This window comes from Petaurus breviceps, unplaced genomic scaffold (genome assembly GCF_028583685.1).
Source record: "Petaurus breviceps papuanus isolate PSGF00001 unplaced genomic scaffold, PetGlider_PUasm1.0 208, whole genome shotgun sequence".
NCBI classification, from domain to species: domain Eukaryota; kingdom Metazoa; phylum Chordata; class Mammalia; order Diprotodontia; family Petauridae; genus Petaurus; species Petaurus breviceps.
Window position 1 is genome coordinate 16,285,559 of NW_027185852.1, and position 17,364 is coordinate 16,302,922.

Here is a 17,364-nt window from a genome sequence, read left to right on the forward strand (position 1 = left end):
CTGTCTGTCTGTCTGTCTGTCTGTCTGTCTGTCTGTCTGTCTGTCTGCCTGTCTATCTATCTATATTTCTATCTATCCATCCATCCATCAATCTATGTTCTAGGTCCAGTGGCAGGTACTAGGGACCCAAAACCAAAACCATATCAAGATCCCATTTCCACAACTAAACCATAAGCTTTTTGAGGCTAGGAACCAATTCTTATTTTGCTTTGTTTACCCTTAGCACTGAGTCTAGCACCTAGTAAAGATAGAGTAAAGATGAGATCCATTCCTCTCACCTGGGCCCTTTGCCCTTCAATAACAAGATGTCAGGAAGTGAAGACCCTGCCAGAATTCTATATTATCACCCACTATTGTTTTTACTTTTCTGACCTTTTTGCACTTAACAAATACCACATAAAACAAGCCTTTCCATATATGCTGTAGAATAAAAATAGCAGATTATACATGAAACTATGGTTTTCTTGTAGATTATATAGAGAGGTGAGGATTTGCAAGGCAAAGAATGTTGAACTGAATGTCAGAAGGCTTGTATGTAGCAAGGTTTGCAACACCTTTAGCTTGGTGTCAGGTGTGTGGTAGGTAATGACAACCTTAATTAACAGACCTCAGAACCAAGGCCAATGTTTTGACCCCAACTCTTCAGTGCCTCCCTTGGACTTTCTACCATCCCCTTGACCTTAGTCTCACAAGCCATAGTGATGGCTTCCTGTTGGAGAAACTTGAAATATATCTGATAGGCTGGACCTGTGAACCTGCAGCCCATTTCAAGAAATTTAGCATCCAAGGCAACCAACTTCCTCATGATTAGAGGCAGTACAGAGTACAGAATAGAGTGGTCGAGTGCGAATCAGAAAGATCTGAGTTCAGCTCCAGCCTCAGATACTTACTAGATGAGTCAGTGGCCTTGACTAAGTCATGTGACCACCCTGAATCTCAGCTTCCTTATGTGTAAAATGAAGGGGTAGGTCTTTATTTCCTCTAAGGCCCCTTCCAGTTCTAAGTCTATGGTTCTAGAGCTGTCCCAAAGTAGAATGGACTAGAAGCAGAAGAAATGGTAGCCTTCAGCACTTCTTAAACTGTGGGTCATGACCCCTCACAACCCACAGTTTAAGAAGTTCTGAAGGTGTCATGAGTGGAAACAGTTTAAGAAACCCCTGGACTAGAACATAGGGGAGGGAAGTTTAAGGAACAGAAGAAACCAGGAAAGCTTAATCTTTCATAAAGTGATAAAGTGAGCAGAAAGAAAAGAAAAATGATGCCAGGGAGAAGAATATAAAAGAAGATATCAACCTAGCTGACCCAAGAAAGGCAGAAAGAAAAGAAGAATGATGCCAGGGAGAAGAAGAATATAAAGGAAGATGCCAACATAGCTGACCCAAGAAAAGCAGAAAGAAAAGAAGAATGATGTCAGGGAGAAGAAGGCTATAAAGGAAGATGCCAATCTAGCTGACCCAAGAAAGGCAGAAAGTCCTGGATCCAACAGCAGTGGCACCAAGAGATGATGTACAGCAAGTCAAATCAGGTCAGCAAATAAAAAGTCAGAAAGTGGATTAAAAGGCAAAAACAACAGAAATCATTATAAGGCTAAAGAATGAGAGGGAGATGTCTCTTAGCTAGAAGAGGAAGGGAATCTGTTATAAAGGAACATTGAAACAAAGGCTTCTGTTCAGTTTTATTTTTAGGGCATTTTTCAACTGGGCAGAGGTTTATTGTCCCTCCTAAAGGCCATCAGGTCCAACTTGTCCTCAGCAGTCAGTCAATAAGCATTGAAGTGCTTACTCTGTATTGTGCACTGTGCTAAGTGCAGGGAACACAACAAAAGGCAGATAAGTCCTACCCTCATGGAACTTACATTTTAAAGCGGGAAGACAATATGTCCACGACTATGTATGTTTTGTTGTTATTCAGCTATTTTTCAGTAGTATCTGACTCTTTGTGACTCCATTTGGGGTTTTCTTGTTTTTTGGGTTTTTTTGAGGGGGCAAGGCAAGGCAATTGGAGTTAAGTGACTTGCCCAAGGTCACACAGCTAGTAAGTGTGTCAAGTGTCTGAGGCCAGATTTTAACTCTTGTCCTCCTGACTCCAGGGTCAGAGCTCTACTCACTGTACTGCCTAGTTTGGGGTTTTCTTGGTAGAGATACGGAGTGATTTGCCATTTCCTTCTCCAGCTCATTTTACAGATAATAAGTACAATTTATATAGCACTTGTTATATGCCAGACACTGTGCTAAGTGCTTTACATTTGATCTTCACAATAACCCTGGGAGGAGGATTGTTATTGTCCTCATTTTACAGATGGGGAAACTGAGACAAACAGGGTTAAGTGACTTGCCCAGGGTCATACAGCTAGTAAGCGTCTGAAGCCAGACTTGAACTCAGGGCTTCCTCACTCCAAGTCCAATGTGTTATCTACTACAGCACCTAGGGCTGACATTTCACAGGGATAGTAAAGAAGAAAATACCAGAGGAAACAGAATTGACAAAGCAATGTGACCCACTGACATACGGTCATCCAGCCTCAGTTTGAAAGCTTTCTGTGACCACCAGCAGGCCATGCTTCAAAGTGTCAGCAATCAATGGACCCAACTTTGGCCTTTTGGGCCTTTAATGAGACCACCCTGAGAGCAAGGAAAGAGCATTTATAATGACTGGAGCTTTGCTGTGCTTGCTCCCTTTCTCAGAATTAAAAAAAAAGAAAAAGAAAAGCTTCATAGAATTAAGAGGTTCTCTTGGGAGTTTAGGAGTATGGTGGAGAGAGAGTCAATCATCTCAATTCATATCCTGCCTTAAAGCTTACTAGCTGTGTGACCCTGGGCAAGTCACTTGACTTCTCTCAGTCTCAGCTTCCCCATCTATAAAATAAAGGTAATAACTACACCTACCTCAAAGGTTGCTGTGAGGATCAAATGAGATAAACACAGAACACTTTGAGAACCTTAAAATACTATGTAAATTTGAGTTTTCATCATCTTCCTCTTCTTCTCTTCCTTCTATTTTATCTTATCATTGTTGTTGCCATTGTTATTTCTGGTAGTAGTAGTAGTGGTAGTGGCGGCGGTGGTGGTGGTGGTGGTGGTGGTAGTGGTAGTGGTGGTAGTGGCAGTGGTGGTAGTAGTGGTAGTGGCAGTGGCGGTGGTGGTGGTGGTGGTGGTGGTGGTGGTGGTGGTGGTGGTAGTGGTAGTGGTGATGGTGGTGGTTGTGGTAGTAGAAGCAATAATGGTAGCATCTTGTACAACTCATTTCAAGCAGGAATTCCCTTTGCAGCTTTCAGACAGACAAGTGGACAGACTGTACTTGGATAATTGTAGTGATCGGGAACTAATTACATAATGAGACAGCTCAGTGCATTTTCAGAGCTCTCCAGTTACCAGAATCTTTTTCTCCAAACCCTGAGTCAGGCTCTGCCTCTGTAAGTCCCTCCCCATGGTCCTAATCGTACCACACAAAGGCCAGTCTGTGACCTCTCCTCTATGACAGCTCTGCCCAGATTTGGAGATGAGGATCACAAAGAAGAAAGACAAGAGGAGGAGGAAGAGGGAGAGGATGAAGAACTCCGCTTTCCATAGCACTTTAAAATTATCCGAGTGTTCTGTATTTGTTATCACTTTTGATCGTCACAGTCATGGTTATGATCCTTGTTTCATAGATGGGGAAGCTGGTGTCAGGAGAAGTTAAGAGACATCTTCTCTAGGGGAGATATTCCAGGATTTTGTTTGTTAGTTTGTTTTTACATTATCTTCCCATGACACAGTTTCCAGACTGCTCGGAGATATATTCTGCACAGCTTATCAAGATGCAATCATGGTTCCTCCAGGAAAATGTTGGACATGGGGATGGGCTTTGCAGAGCTGGGTGCCATTCTCCCTGCCCTCCTCTGCCTCCTCTCCTCCTCCTTGTTCACCCCACTGTCTTTCATCAATTGCTGTATCCCCTTCCTACTAATTCCTGCTAAAGCATTAATAGATAACTGAGGTGTCAGCTGATTGGAGATTAAGATGTCAACCTTCCCCAGGATATTCACATTTTCAAAGAAGAACCTTTAAACCCCAATTCCTTTATGTCTTATAGGGCTGGGCAGTGACTGGTACGCAGTAGTTGCTTGATAAATTCTAGGTGACTGATGGACCTAAAGGAATGAGCCAGAAATGGTTGACTGGTAGGGTTGACATTGACATTTTTGCAAACTGGGGTGGTATCACTTTGTATCACCCAGATATGGAAGAACTCACCACCTCTTGAGGCAGCTCATTCCACTTTTAAACAGCTCTAATCATGAGGAGATGTTTTTCTTGGAATAAGATCATAGATGCAGAGCCAGACGGGAGGTGGGAGTCCAACTCCCTCACTTTGAAGAGGATAAAACTGAAGCCTAGGGAGATTAGGTGACTTTTAGTTCCATGGGTGCTAAGTGCCAGAAGAGAATTTGAACCCAGGTCCTCTGACTCCACAGTACCTCTTTCCAAGCTGTCTTTGTGCAACAACTAGCCAGTGAACCGATCTGATCAGCTGTGCCCTGCACCTTGCTAGTTCTGTGGCCTAGGTCAAATCTCTTAAACTCCATGGGCCTCAGTTTCCTCATTTGTAAAATGACAGAATTGGGAGTAGATGACATCAAATTCTTCAGGCTTCTAACTCCTCCCAGACCCCCAGGTGGGGAGGGGGAGCAGAATAAGTTTAGCTGCTTTCTCCCCTTCCCACCCCCATAGCTTTTTAGACACTTGAGGGCAGCTATCACAGCCCACTTAAGTCTTCTCTTCTTTAGCCAAATGTTCCTGGATCCTTCACCTGCTCATCCCATCAGCATTGTCATGGCCTTGCACTGTCCTTTGGACCTTCCATAGCTTGTCAGTGTCCATAAAATGCGCAGAGGTTGAAGCCTATATACTGAGAAGATGTTATCAGACTTTTTTATTATATTGGTTAGTTTTGCTGAACCTTTTTACTTTCTTTTTATTTTTTTTTTGTAATAAGGACTTGTTTATGGGAAGGGGAAATATTGGGGAATATAGATGTAAAAAAAGATATCAATAAAAAAATATTCCATTATATTGTAATTTCCTTGAACACAGGGACTGTATTTTGCCCCTTTTTGTATTTCAGCTGTTTAGCATGATATCCAGCACATAGTAGGCACTTAATGAATGTTTAGTGATTGATTATTGATTAATGTGGTTTAAAAATGGGTTCCCAGAACTAACCACACTACTCCCAAAGTTAGAGGACCGTGGGCTTCATATCTCCAAACTTCAGGTTATTATCTCTCTTAATGTAGCCACAATCTTACATGCTTGGTATGATTCAATATTAAATCAAATTGGGTTCCTAGTCCACTAAAACAATAATTGTCTGAGCCTTGGTTTAATTATCTGTCAAAGATAGGCTTGGACTGGATAGCATCCAAGGTCCCTTCCTGCTCTGACATTTTGCTCTGCTCTCTCATAGGCTACCTTAAGAGAGCTCTCTCAGGCTCATCTAACAGCTCTATTCAAGGGTTTGCCATGAAGCCCTGGCCTCACCTATCATCATATGAAAAACTTACCCTATAACTCAGTCAGGTGCAGATGAAAGTCACTGTGAGACAGGGGAAAGACCAATGAACAGACAGTCACAAATCTTGGGGCAGGGTCTTGTCTCCACTAAGTCCTTCCTAAGGCTCAGTTTGTGCATCTAAAAAATGGAAATAACCCGTCTTGTTTCTCGCCTAGTGATGAAGCCTGATAGGATCACCAAACTCAGAAGTGATCAGGCAGTTAAACCCATCTAGTGCCCTAATTTTGTTAGTGAGTAAACTAAGGCCAAGCATGGTGTAACAGCTTGTTCAAGGCCACCCAGGTAATGACTTTGAGAGGCAGGATACAAACACATTTAATGGAGTTCCAAGTCCAGAATATTGGGAGTATTAGAAGGTTCAGCTTTAACAAAGTAAATGAAAAATGCTTTATTCTCAACAAAGGCTATGGGGGAAGAAGGATAAGGGTAGTCACCTGGCTGAAGCCTTTGCTTGCAATTCAGGGTAGGCAGCATGTCCCTGGACCACATGCTCTATCTGTAAAAACAAGAAACATGGGTAAGTTAATGTCCCTGAAAATGCTCCATGTGAGCAGGAGAGAACATTCCCAGGGAAAGGAAAAGCAAAAGCAAATCCACTTCCTTCTACTGTTCTTCCATTGAGGAATCTGCCAAAAGGGGCATTCTAACTCAGCTGGGAATTCTCAGGATTTTGTAAAGAAGCATCTTTGCTCAGCTAGTGGACAGCTTGGATGTTCTATGGTCACTGAGGAGGCAATAGCAAAAATCAATGCAATCCATAGCTAACCCCTGAGGAAAAAAGGGAGAAGCAGGGGGGCATCTGGAACCATGAGGACGCCAGAAGCCTGGTGTATTCAGAGTGCTAGACTGAGAGGTCAGAGACCTGCATTCAAATCCAGACTCCTCCACCTGCTAGCTGTTTGACTGGGAACAAATCACTCTGGTAAATGGGGATGTTATGTGCACTGCCTAATGCCCAGGAATGCTGAAAAATGGGAACTGGGTTATTGTTCTGTCAGACAGGGATGCTCAGTCCTGGGCAATACAGCATGGTAATACAGGCAAGTAATGTGTCAGCTTCTACTTCCCCTGTGGCCACAGAGATTAGTGAAGAGAAAGCACAATGGAGCCAGGAGCCCCAGGCACAGTTCTACCTAGACCTTGCTGCATGGCACATTTGTTCCTTCCTTCATCTATGTCATAGTTTCTTTGTCTTCAAAATCCTATAAAATGAGGGCTTGGACAACATGACCTCTGGGGTCCTTTACAGTTCTTAATTTAGGAGCCTATGTCCTTGAGATGCCCTTTCTCTTCTACTCTAAAGTTAGAAGATCTGAGTTCAAAACCAGCATCAGACACTTAACAGCTGTAAGTCACTTAACCTCTATCTGCCTTAGTTTCCTCATCTGTAAAATGGGGATAACAGAACCTACCTCCCAGAGTGGTTGTGAGGATCAGATTAAATAAGAATTGTACTTATCACAATGCCTGGCACATCAGCCTCTCTGGCTTTTTCCCAGTCTGTACAAGGTAACTTGATATGACTTTGTTTCATGCTTCATAAACCTTAAAGTGTTATGTAAATATTAGCCATGGTTTTTATAATTATGAAGATGCCTTTAGCCTATGGTGATCTGACTTCCTCAGCTCTACTTGGGTTCCATATAATGTGTTCTAAGCAACATTCATCTGTATCTAGATCAGGGATTTTTAACCTGGTATACCTGAGCTTTTTGTTTTCTTGCCTTTTGGAGGGCAATTGGGGTTAAGTAACTTGCCCAAGGTTACAGGGCTAGTTTTTTTGTGTTAAGTGTCTGAGGCCAGATCTGAACTCAGGTCCTCCTGACTCCAGGGCCAGCTCTTTAGTCAATGAGCCACCTAGCCACCTCAGATTGGTTTTCCTTGTAATGCTATGCATTAAAAATATAATTCTGAGAAGGAGTCCAAAGATTTTATTAGACTACCCAATGGGTCCAGGATCCCCACAAATTAAAAAAAATGCTTCTGTTAAATCAACTATATTTATTTCAATATGTATATTTTCAATTGTGAAAAACAGGTATGCTAATATGCTGCTGGTGGAAGTAAAAACTGGTCCAACTATTGTAAAAAGCATTTTGTAGTTATGCTAAAGAAAAAGATGATTAAAATGTCCATAGTTTGACTCAGTGATCCCAGTGCTAAGCATGTACCCTAAATATATTAAAGACAGAATGGTCTCATATACACTAAATATTCATAGCAGCACTTCTTATAATAGAAAATAAGTGGGAACAAAAGAGATGGTTATCAATTTTTGGATGGCTAGGCACACTGTGGTACCTGAATGGAATGGGATATTACTGATCTCTAAGAAAGCATGAAAATGTTAGAGAAGCATGGGAAGACTTGCATGAACAGATACAAAATGAAGTAATCAGTACTAGGAAAATAACATATACAATGATTCTCCAAACTCTTGTATTTGTTTTCAAGATATTCATACATATATATATATATATATATATACACACATATATATGTGTGTGTGTGTTATATACATGTACACATACATATGTATTATATACCCCCCCTACACACATACATATGTCATCTTTCCTCACAGAACATAAAACCCTTGAAAATATTGTTGTATGTTTATTATTATATCTTCAGTGCCTATAACAGTGTCCGGTGTGGAGAAATGGTTTAATGAATTTTTTTTGACTGATTATTTAGACTCACTAAGAATAAAACTCTCAGTGTACATTAAGAAAACAAAAAGAAACTGAAGGCTTTGGCTGAGAACAAGAGGCCCAATAGGAAATTAAGAGTAGAAGGAGATTCCCTGGTGTTCTCTATGTAAGGCACATACGAGCACAAAGTTATCAAGGAGAAAGTAATACCTCTGTATGTCAAGAGACTTATTGGCATCTCGAAGTCAACGTTCCAGGAATAGAACACTTTCAGAGGGATAAAGCCCCTCTTCATATCAATATATGCATTTGGAGTAGTAAATAAGATGACAGATTTTTGAAATAGCTGAAGACAAACTCAGCGGATATTAGCAAAAGTCAGGTTCTACTACTCTAAACCAGCTTTAGGAAGATAGATGCTTTCTCATCAAAAAGGATCAATAACTGAGAGGTGTCAGACCACAAAACAAACAGCTTAAAACTTTACAGACAGGTTTCCTGGGCAAACAGACACACTTTAAGAAGCTACAGCAAATGCAGAAAATAGGTATGTGTCACTAGACATAACAAATATAACAGAAATAGTATGTTTACCACCCAAAGTCTGTGAAACAGCAAAGATCCAAGAGTGTCCATAAAAGCGTCTCTCAATGGCTAGTATCTATTTTAATTCAACCAACAATATATCAGCAGAGAAGCATTAGAAAAATGGCAGAGATAAATGAATTTTCTTAGAGAAAGGAGAGATTTCGTGATAGCAGCATGGGATAAGATCTCTGTTGCTAACTGGGAAAGAAGATACACAGGCAATGGGGTATAGAAATCTAGTTTACCCTATAGTAAAATATAAGGGAAGGGGGTGGGGGTGATAGAAGGGAGGGCAGATTGTTGGAAGGGGTAATCAGAATGCTTGCTGTCATGGGGTGAGGGGATGGGGGAGATGGGGAGAAAATTTGGAACTCACAATCTTGTGGAAATGAATGCTGAAAACTAAAATAAATAAATAAATTGAAACAAATAATCAAAAGATCACTGCTGCCAGAAATTATAGAAAGATCTTTCTTAAGAAGCTCAGACTCACTGCTCCATGAATAATTTCAATGATAGAAACTGTACAACATATATCACTGTAGGTGGCAAAAAAAAATTGGATCCATTGAATGCTTAAAGAGATGTTTATCAAGTAGACCATTATATAATGCAGGCATGCTATTCTTCAATGAATATGGGACAAATCTCGGTCCTACAAATAAGAATCTCCAAATATCTTTGAGAATTTGACAAGCAAAATTCACCAAAAGTCTATTAATCACAGATAAAATAATTGCTTACAATCACCTGTATACAATATTAGTTCATGTAAACTTAAGAATCATATTTTAATAGACATAAGCATACCTTCAAGCCCTCATAGCCTTTACACTACATGTTAAGAAAAGTCCTAAGACTACAGAGACCCAGTAGAAAAAATTACAAGCATGTAATTGTAGAAATAAGGGGCTATCATCCCCACATTCCTATTTGTTCTTGACGTTGTCCTGAAAATGCTCCTGTTGACTTTACAGAAGATGAATCTGCACACCTATTCTTTCATTCAATGATGAACATCAATTATTCCATCCACTTGCATGACTTTGCCAGACATGAAACACAAAAGTATAATGGAAAGTTACCAGCTTGTCCCAGGACAATTTCTATCTGAGCCCCATCAAACATAAAGATAATAGGAAGGAGATGTTGAGAATTCTAACAATAGTGATGGACATTTATATAGGGCTCTAAAGTTTGCAAAGCACTTTATTTCTATCCATTATTTCACTGGAGCCTAATAACAGTCATGTGAAGGAGGCACCAAAGATATCATTCTCCTCATCTTACAAAGCTAACATTTCAGAAAGTTAACGGATTTGCCCAGAGTCCACAGCTAGGCAGGGGAGGACCACTGAAGATGTTCAGCACCTTTTAAGTTAGAAAGGATTTAATCTAAAGAAGCAATCTCAGAGATGAGAGGCCTCCTGGGACTTTTTAGTCTTCAGCCCAGGATTTAATTATGCAGAGTGCTCTGTGTGAGTTCAGCTGACCCAAAGAAACATGAAGGCAGGCTGTCTCTAAAGAGGGCATGGGACATTAAGATTAACAGCTCAGATTGTACTCAAGACTCAATACAAGACATAGCCAGGCTAGACTACTATTATTAATTCACCCTGATAAGATCCCAGAGGGGACAGGAAGGGATGCAGAACAAGGTATCAGGACAGACCCAGACAGATTAGCTGATAGCTTGGTCATTCTAATCTAAACTCAATACAAAAAAAGTCTAGGGAAAACACAATCTTCTCCTTTCATGATTTCCTGAGCCCAAATTATGCACCCAAATTATGTTCACCTCACAGCAGCTCTATTGCTTGCTTTCCTGTCCTTTCTCTGCCTTTAGACGGAAGTTTCAAAAGCAAAAGCCTTGTGATTAAAGACTCCTATTTGACAAAGAACATTGACAAACTGCCAAATGTCCAGATGACCAGAGTAGCAAGAGGAGAACATAGAATATGAGTGTTGACGGAGGAAACTAGAGATAATTAACCTGGACAGTGATCACAATAGTGAAGATGATGATAATGGTGATGGTGATGATAATCCAAATTAAAACACCTTGAACATTTGATAACTAATTTGGCAATTGGTTGACCTAAAGGAATGAATCAGTAATGGTTGAATACTAGGAGTTTACATGGAGTACTCAAGTCTTGATATTCATTTACTCACTGAACTGGTATACCCATCATAGAAATAATTAAAAAAAAATACAATTTTAAAAACAGTGAAAAAAAAGTGAAACATTTAATCCTGAAAGAATTTGAGAGTAAGGTAATGGAATGATACCAATACACATGTCTCAATGAATACAGCATTCATTCTTTCACCCCACAAAGACTGCAAGATCTTTCTCCAAACTCAGGACCAATGTGCTGAAAGCACCCTTGCAGCATCTCTAGAGTAACACATACTCTTTAGTCCCAGGGATGGAGCCTTCAATGAACGCTGGAGTCTATGTTTCAGATTTTGCTCTTCCCTTGCTTGTTTCCCTTTTCATTCACCTGGTCCACATGTTTTCTGGACTCATCATCTTCATGCTGAACTTGGATTTCCTTAGGGGCTACTCCCAGCTGACTTGGCTACTGCTAGTCTCTAGTGGAGTTTCTGGCTTGCCTTTCCTCTCTGCATATTTGGAGACATAAGCGGTGGCCACCTTTCCCTGTCCATTTCAGAAAGGAAGACCAAAGACATCAAACAGTAAGAAGGCACCCCTCTTCAGCCTTGACAAAAGGCTTTTTTCTTCTCTTTCTTTCTTTTTTTTTTTTTTTGGCATCCCAGAAATTTAAAACATCTCTCTGCCTCTTAGGCAAAAGGGGATTGGGAAAAAGAGAAGGGAGCTATGCTATGCTAGGCTGAGTCTGCCTCTGATACCTACTATCTAGATGACCTTGTCCCAGTTGGTCAACCCCCCTCAGTCACAGCTTCCTCTGTTAAAGGGACAGCCTATATGGCCTCCAAGGTCCACTCTAGATTTGTGATTCCATGATCCTGAGAGCTGCACAGGCGGAGGATTACACTTCAAGGAGTTTGTAGCTACAGTTGTCATTTGGAAGAGATTTTTAACTTGTCATCCTTAATTAGGAAGTGAGGGACAAATTACAGTTTGGGGTAAAGAAAACAAACCCCAAAGTGGAGCGGTTTTCCATTCCTGGGGTTCTCCAAGCTTAAGGCTGAAAGCTGTCTCTGTCACTTAGGATCTATGTGAACTTGGGAAATAAATCACTTAACATCTCTGGGCCTCCGTTTGTCAAATATGTTACTAAGAGGATTTTTTGGGGGGGGAGGCTGGGTCAGGATTGGACTAGATAGCTGCTGAGTACCCTGCCAGTGCTGAAATTCTATCATCCTGGATTCTGAGTTGGGGAGGGAGGGAGGAAGGAAAAAAGGGAGGAGGCAGAGGAAGAGATCAGCAGAGCTATTGATTTTTGCTGAGCTGGTCTCTGCGTCCATTAAGTAATTCCTATTAGCTAATGTGTAAGGACAGTGACAAGCCTTAGCGCATGCTGGGAACACCACCAATACTGAAATGGTCACCTTTTATTTCATGATCTGACCTTGATAGATGACAAAATAAACACGGGTGGACAGATAAAACTGGCTCCTAAAAGAAATTGTCAGAAAAAAAATCGTAGAATAGATTTAGATTTCCTACTTCCTTGGACACTAATGAACCTGAATGATGCATACCCAGGAAGGGGGAACAAAGAAGGGGTTAGCAATTTGCTGGGATTCCAAGAAAGCAATTCAATTACAGCGGGGTCTTTTGTCTTTTTCCACTCTAGTCAAACTTACATTAACACTTCAATCAGAGAAAGAATTCAGCACTTAGCACTGTGCCCGACACAGAGTAGGTGCTTTAATAGATGTTTTTTGATTGTTTTATCTCCTACAGCAAGGGGTCCCAAAATTTTATCCAAAAATGGCTTTTTTGGATAATTTTGTTTCAGCATATCTGGTTTCCTTTGCCATTGTATTTATTTTTTGTCTTTAAAAACATTGCTCTGAGAAGGAATCCACAGGCTTCATCAGATTGGGATGCAAAAAGAGAGAAAAGGTGAAGACCTACTATCTGGTCCTTATCCCTGACTAAGGGATGGGAGATGGCTTGGGGGTGGAAGATGGGGAGTCCTAGCATATGCTGGTCATAGCATCATAAATCTAAAGCTAAAAAGGACAGCACAGATGAAGACCAGAAACTTATAGAAGTTATGGGACATGCTCAGGATCACAAAGGAGGTGAGTGACAGCCTGGATTTGCAGCTGTAACTACAAGCTAAGGTCTCTTTTCACTGTGCCACCCTACCTATACCTGGCGAAAGGCAGGGGCAGGAGCTATAGAACTGCCCTATCCAGGCCTCTTCCCACAATGTCTAGGCCCTTTCCCAGAATGTCCAGGCCTTTCCCAGGATGCCCAGGCCCTTTCCCAGGATGCCCAGGCCCTTTCCCAGAATGTCCAGACCCTTTCCCAGGATGCCCAGGCCCTTTCCCAGAATGTCCAGGCCTCTTCTGGGTTCTGATTTGGAAATAATAGGGAGTGAAGATAGGCCCAACTATCAGAGCTCATGTTTCTATGAAGTTTTAGGGTTTTCAAAATCTTTCCCTCACAACAGTTAGGTGTCACGGGCAGCTGTGACACATTGTTATGGCCATTTTACAGCTGAGGACACTAACTGTTTAAGTGATCCAATCATAGCTATATGGATAGTGAGGGTCCAAGTCTAGATTTAAACTTTGGTTGTCTGAATCCACATGCAGTGGTGGTTTTTTGCTTGTTTTTTTTTTTCATTCTATCCCACTGCTTTTAACGAGGTTTATCACTGTACACAGTAACAGCTATCGTGTGCCATGATCAACTATGACAGACTTAACTCTTATCAGCAATGTGATGATCCAAGACAATTCCCAAAGGCTCATGATGGAAAATGCTGTCTACCTCCAGAGAAAGAACTATGGAGTCTGAATGCAGATCGAAGTAGACTTTGTACTTTCTTTTTTCTTTCTCATGGTTTTTCCCTTTTGCTTCTATTCTTCTTTCAAAACATGATTAATGTGGAAATATGTTTGATATGATTGTACATGTATAACCTATATCAGACTGCTTGCTATCTTGGGCAGGGGAGGGAGAGAAGAAGAAAAATGTAGAACTAAAAATCTTATAAAAGTGAATGTTGAAAGCTATCTTTACATGTAATTGGAAAAAACAAAATACTACTAAGTATTTTATAATAGAATATTATAACATATGATAGTATATTATATAATACAATACAATAATATGTTATGATATGATATGACATGATATAATATAATAATAGAATAGAATGACAGAAAAATAGGATGGTTTATTATGGGCATAAGGACATTGAGGCATTTGGTCCAACCTGTCTCTGACACTTGGGCAAGCAATTTTAAACTGAATTAAGAACAGTGTAGGATCCAAAATGAGGGAAGAGAAGCACATTGTACTCTGCTGGGGTTAGGCCACATCTAGAGTCCTCTGATCCCTTAGAGGTGCTAAGTTTTAAAGAGACCCCTGGCGAGATGGAACATGGTAGAAGAGGCGGGGCAGGACAGTGAGGCGTACCTTGGGAGTGTCTAACCTGGAGAAGACAAAGTTAGGTGAGGGGGAAGGGAATAAGAGCCAATTGCAAGGGTTTGAAGAGCTGGCAAGCGGAAGAAGGATTCTATTTGCTTTGCTTATATCTAGGGAACACAGTGAGCAGCGATGGAGAGAAGCTACATTTCAACTCGAGGGCAGGAGATTATAAGGAATCCAGAAGTGAAATGAGCTGCCTTGAGAGGGGGTGGATTGTCCTTCCCTCGGCACAGTGCCTGGTATGCCGTAGGTGCTTAATAAATGCTTTTTTATTGACTGATGATCTCTCATCAGGATGAGATCTGATTGACGGATGAGCTCTCATCAGGCTTTGTATCAGGGGAGTTTCTGCCCAGGTGTGGGTGGGCCTAGATGAAGGCCCAGGAATTGCATGGTTCTCTGATTCTTTATACCTTTACTTACAGAAGTCTCTCTGCTTCTCTGACCTTACACAATATTTCTCATCTGCCATCTTGTAATGTCTATTAATTGCTTCATGTCTACTGGTCTGATGTCCCAGCTGTTTCTTCCCTATTCTAAGCACTCTGAACCATGCACAAATATACAACAAAAACCAAAAAAGTAATGAGAAGTACCTGCACACATATGCACACGGAGTTTCTTCAAATGAAGGGATACCTTGGAGGTTGGCTGAGCCCACCACTGAGGCAGCTGTGCTTGGACTTGCCGGTGTCATTCACAGCCAATGGGGTTCTGAACTGTAATTCAAGAAACTCCGTTTTGCCAGCTAGTTGTTGTTGTTTAGTCATGATGGATTGATTCTCTGTGACCCCATTTAGGGTTTTCTTGGCCACGATACTGGAGAGGTTTGCCATTTCCTTCTTCAGTTCATTTTACAGATGTGGAAACTGAGGTAAACAGGGTGAAGTGATTTGTCCAGGGTCACACAGTCTTCAGCCAGGTTTGAACTCAAGAACATGAGTCTTCCTGACTCCAGGCCCAGACTGTCCCTTTGTCAGCTAGGCAGCACAGTAGATAAAAAACACTTGATATCAGATCTTGCTTCAGACACTTACCAGATGTGTGACTCTGGGACAAGTTCCTTCACCTCCCTCAGTTTCCTCATCTGAAAATGAGAGCATTGGACAGTCAGGCAGCATCTGAGTTTGTGTGGGTATCCGGTAATTAGGGCGAGCTTTGTTTTACTTGTCTTTTGAGGATGGAGCTGTGAAAGTATGGGAGCAAATGGGCAGGATGCATAGAGCGCCTTTCCTGGTATCACTACTATGGTGAGCGAGAATGTGCGCATGGTGGTTTGTGGCTTCCTTTCTCAAGTATCACCACACAGCAAAGCCCAATGAGGAACAAGCAAGGAGAGAAGCCATAAAATCAGATTTGGCCTGGTGCTGCTCATCTGAGGTGTGGAAGAGCTGGTTTTGTTTCCCGTTAGCTACCATGCCTGAAGTAGAGTGCATTGGGGTTGGGGCTGGGGTGCAGGGATGGGGAATCCAGGGCAACTATAATCTTAATAAGTGATTGATTGCTACAGATTATAGGGATCAGAGCCAGAATTCAGACCCAGGTGTCTCCTAACTCTAACTGCAGGAATTCCTGCCACAAAATTCTGCCTCAATATAAAGAAGGGGGGAGTCTGCAGGGAAAGGAAAAGAGAGAATAAAAGTATCATTGTTGCTGGGGCTAGGTGGCACAGTGAATAGAGCACGGGCCCTGGAGTCAGGAGGACCTGAGTTCAATCCTGCCTCAGGCACTTAACACTTACTAGCTGTGTGACCTTGGTAAGTCACTTACCCCCAATTGCCCTGCCCTCCACCCTCCAAAAAGAGACCAAAAAAAAAAAAAAGGATCAGTATTTAGATGTACTGAAATGAGTAATTTTGGACATAGTCTCGCACAGAGGTGTCAACCACAGAATCCAAGGACCACAACACTACCTACTGTCCCAACCAGATTAAAATATTTAACAAAATAAACAAAAATACAACAAAACACAGATGATGCTAATTTAAAGTTTTCTAAGTCAACATCCGGCCCATAGGGATTCTGTTTCTGTCTGAGTTAGACACCGGTCTTCTAGAGAAATAGCAGCAGCTGTCACAAGCAACATATCAGCACATAAGAAGGCAGCAGTACCTTACACACGATGACCTCTGACTGACAACATGTAGATGATTAGGAGTGGGGTGGTATTCCAGTCCAAAGGTAACTACTTCTTGTACTGGATGGAACGAGGGGCCGAGAGGCAGGAAGCCACGAAATCAAATTTTGACTTGTCATTTGACTCCCTCGGCCTCAATTTTCTCATTTGTTAAAAAAATAAAAATAACAGAAGAATAGTGGTGTGTACTTCAGAGAATTGTTGTCAGACTAAAGTGAGATTTACATACCCTGAAGTTCTCTATGTTAGCTTTTGTTATTATTTTCATCCAGTCAGGATGATTAGCCTTCTAAGAAGGAATAGCGATCAAAGTGAAGGGAATCGTGTCCAAATCATGACCAAGTAAAACGGACAGGAAAGAGTCTTGGATTTTTCTGTACAGAATAGCCTGTTGCTGCTGCTGTTTCCCTGCGCACCAGCAGAGTCAGCTCCTCAAATCTGAAGGTCTGAAAGATTTACATTTAGTGGTGAAGACAGAACATGAGATCACAAAATCACAGAACTGGGTTTAGAAGCAAGCCCAGGGGCCGGCTAGCCTAATCCATGCGTGAATAAAAATATCCCCTTAGAATCACTGCCCCAAAGTGGTCAAGGAGACTTTGAATGAAGATTTCTCTAGAAAGAGATGATTCATGAACTCCTGAAACAGCCCATTGCATGTCTTGTTGAGCAAAGGGGTTTTTCAGTCATATCTGACTCTCTGTGACCCTATTTGGGGTTTTCTTGGCAGAGATCCTGCAGTGGTTTGCCATTTCCTTCTCCAGCTCATTTTCCAAATGTGGAAACTGAGGCAAACAGGGTGAAGTGACTTGTGCAGGGTCACACAGTTA

At 41.4% G+C, this 17,364-nt stretch overlaps 1 protein-coding gene across 8 annotated transcripts in view; it reads right to left on the bottom strand.

Annotated features, from left to right (window-relative positions):
- The window catches only part of LOC138165296 (FGGY carbohydrate kinase domain-containing protein-like), a 545,803-nt gene that overhangs the window by 116,072 nt on the left and 412,367 nt on the right, over positions 1–17,364 (bottom strand). For all 8 annotated transcript variants that reach the window (XM_069093464.1, XM_069093465.1, XM_069093467.1 and 5 more), the window contains one exon: positions 5,988–6,049. In XM_069093464.1, the coding sequence (XP_068949565.1) occupies positions 5,988–6,049 (62 nt within the window). The remainder of the gene's footprint in view (positions 1–5,987; positions 6,050–17,364) is intronic.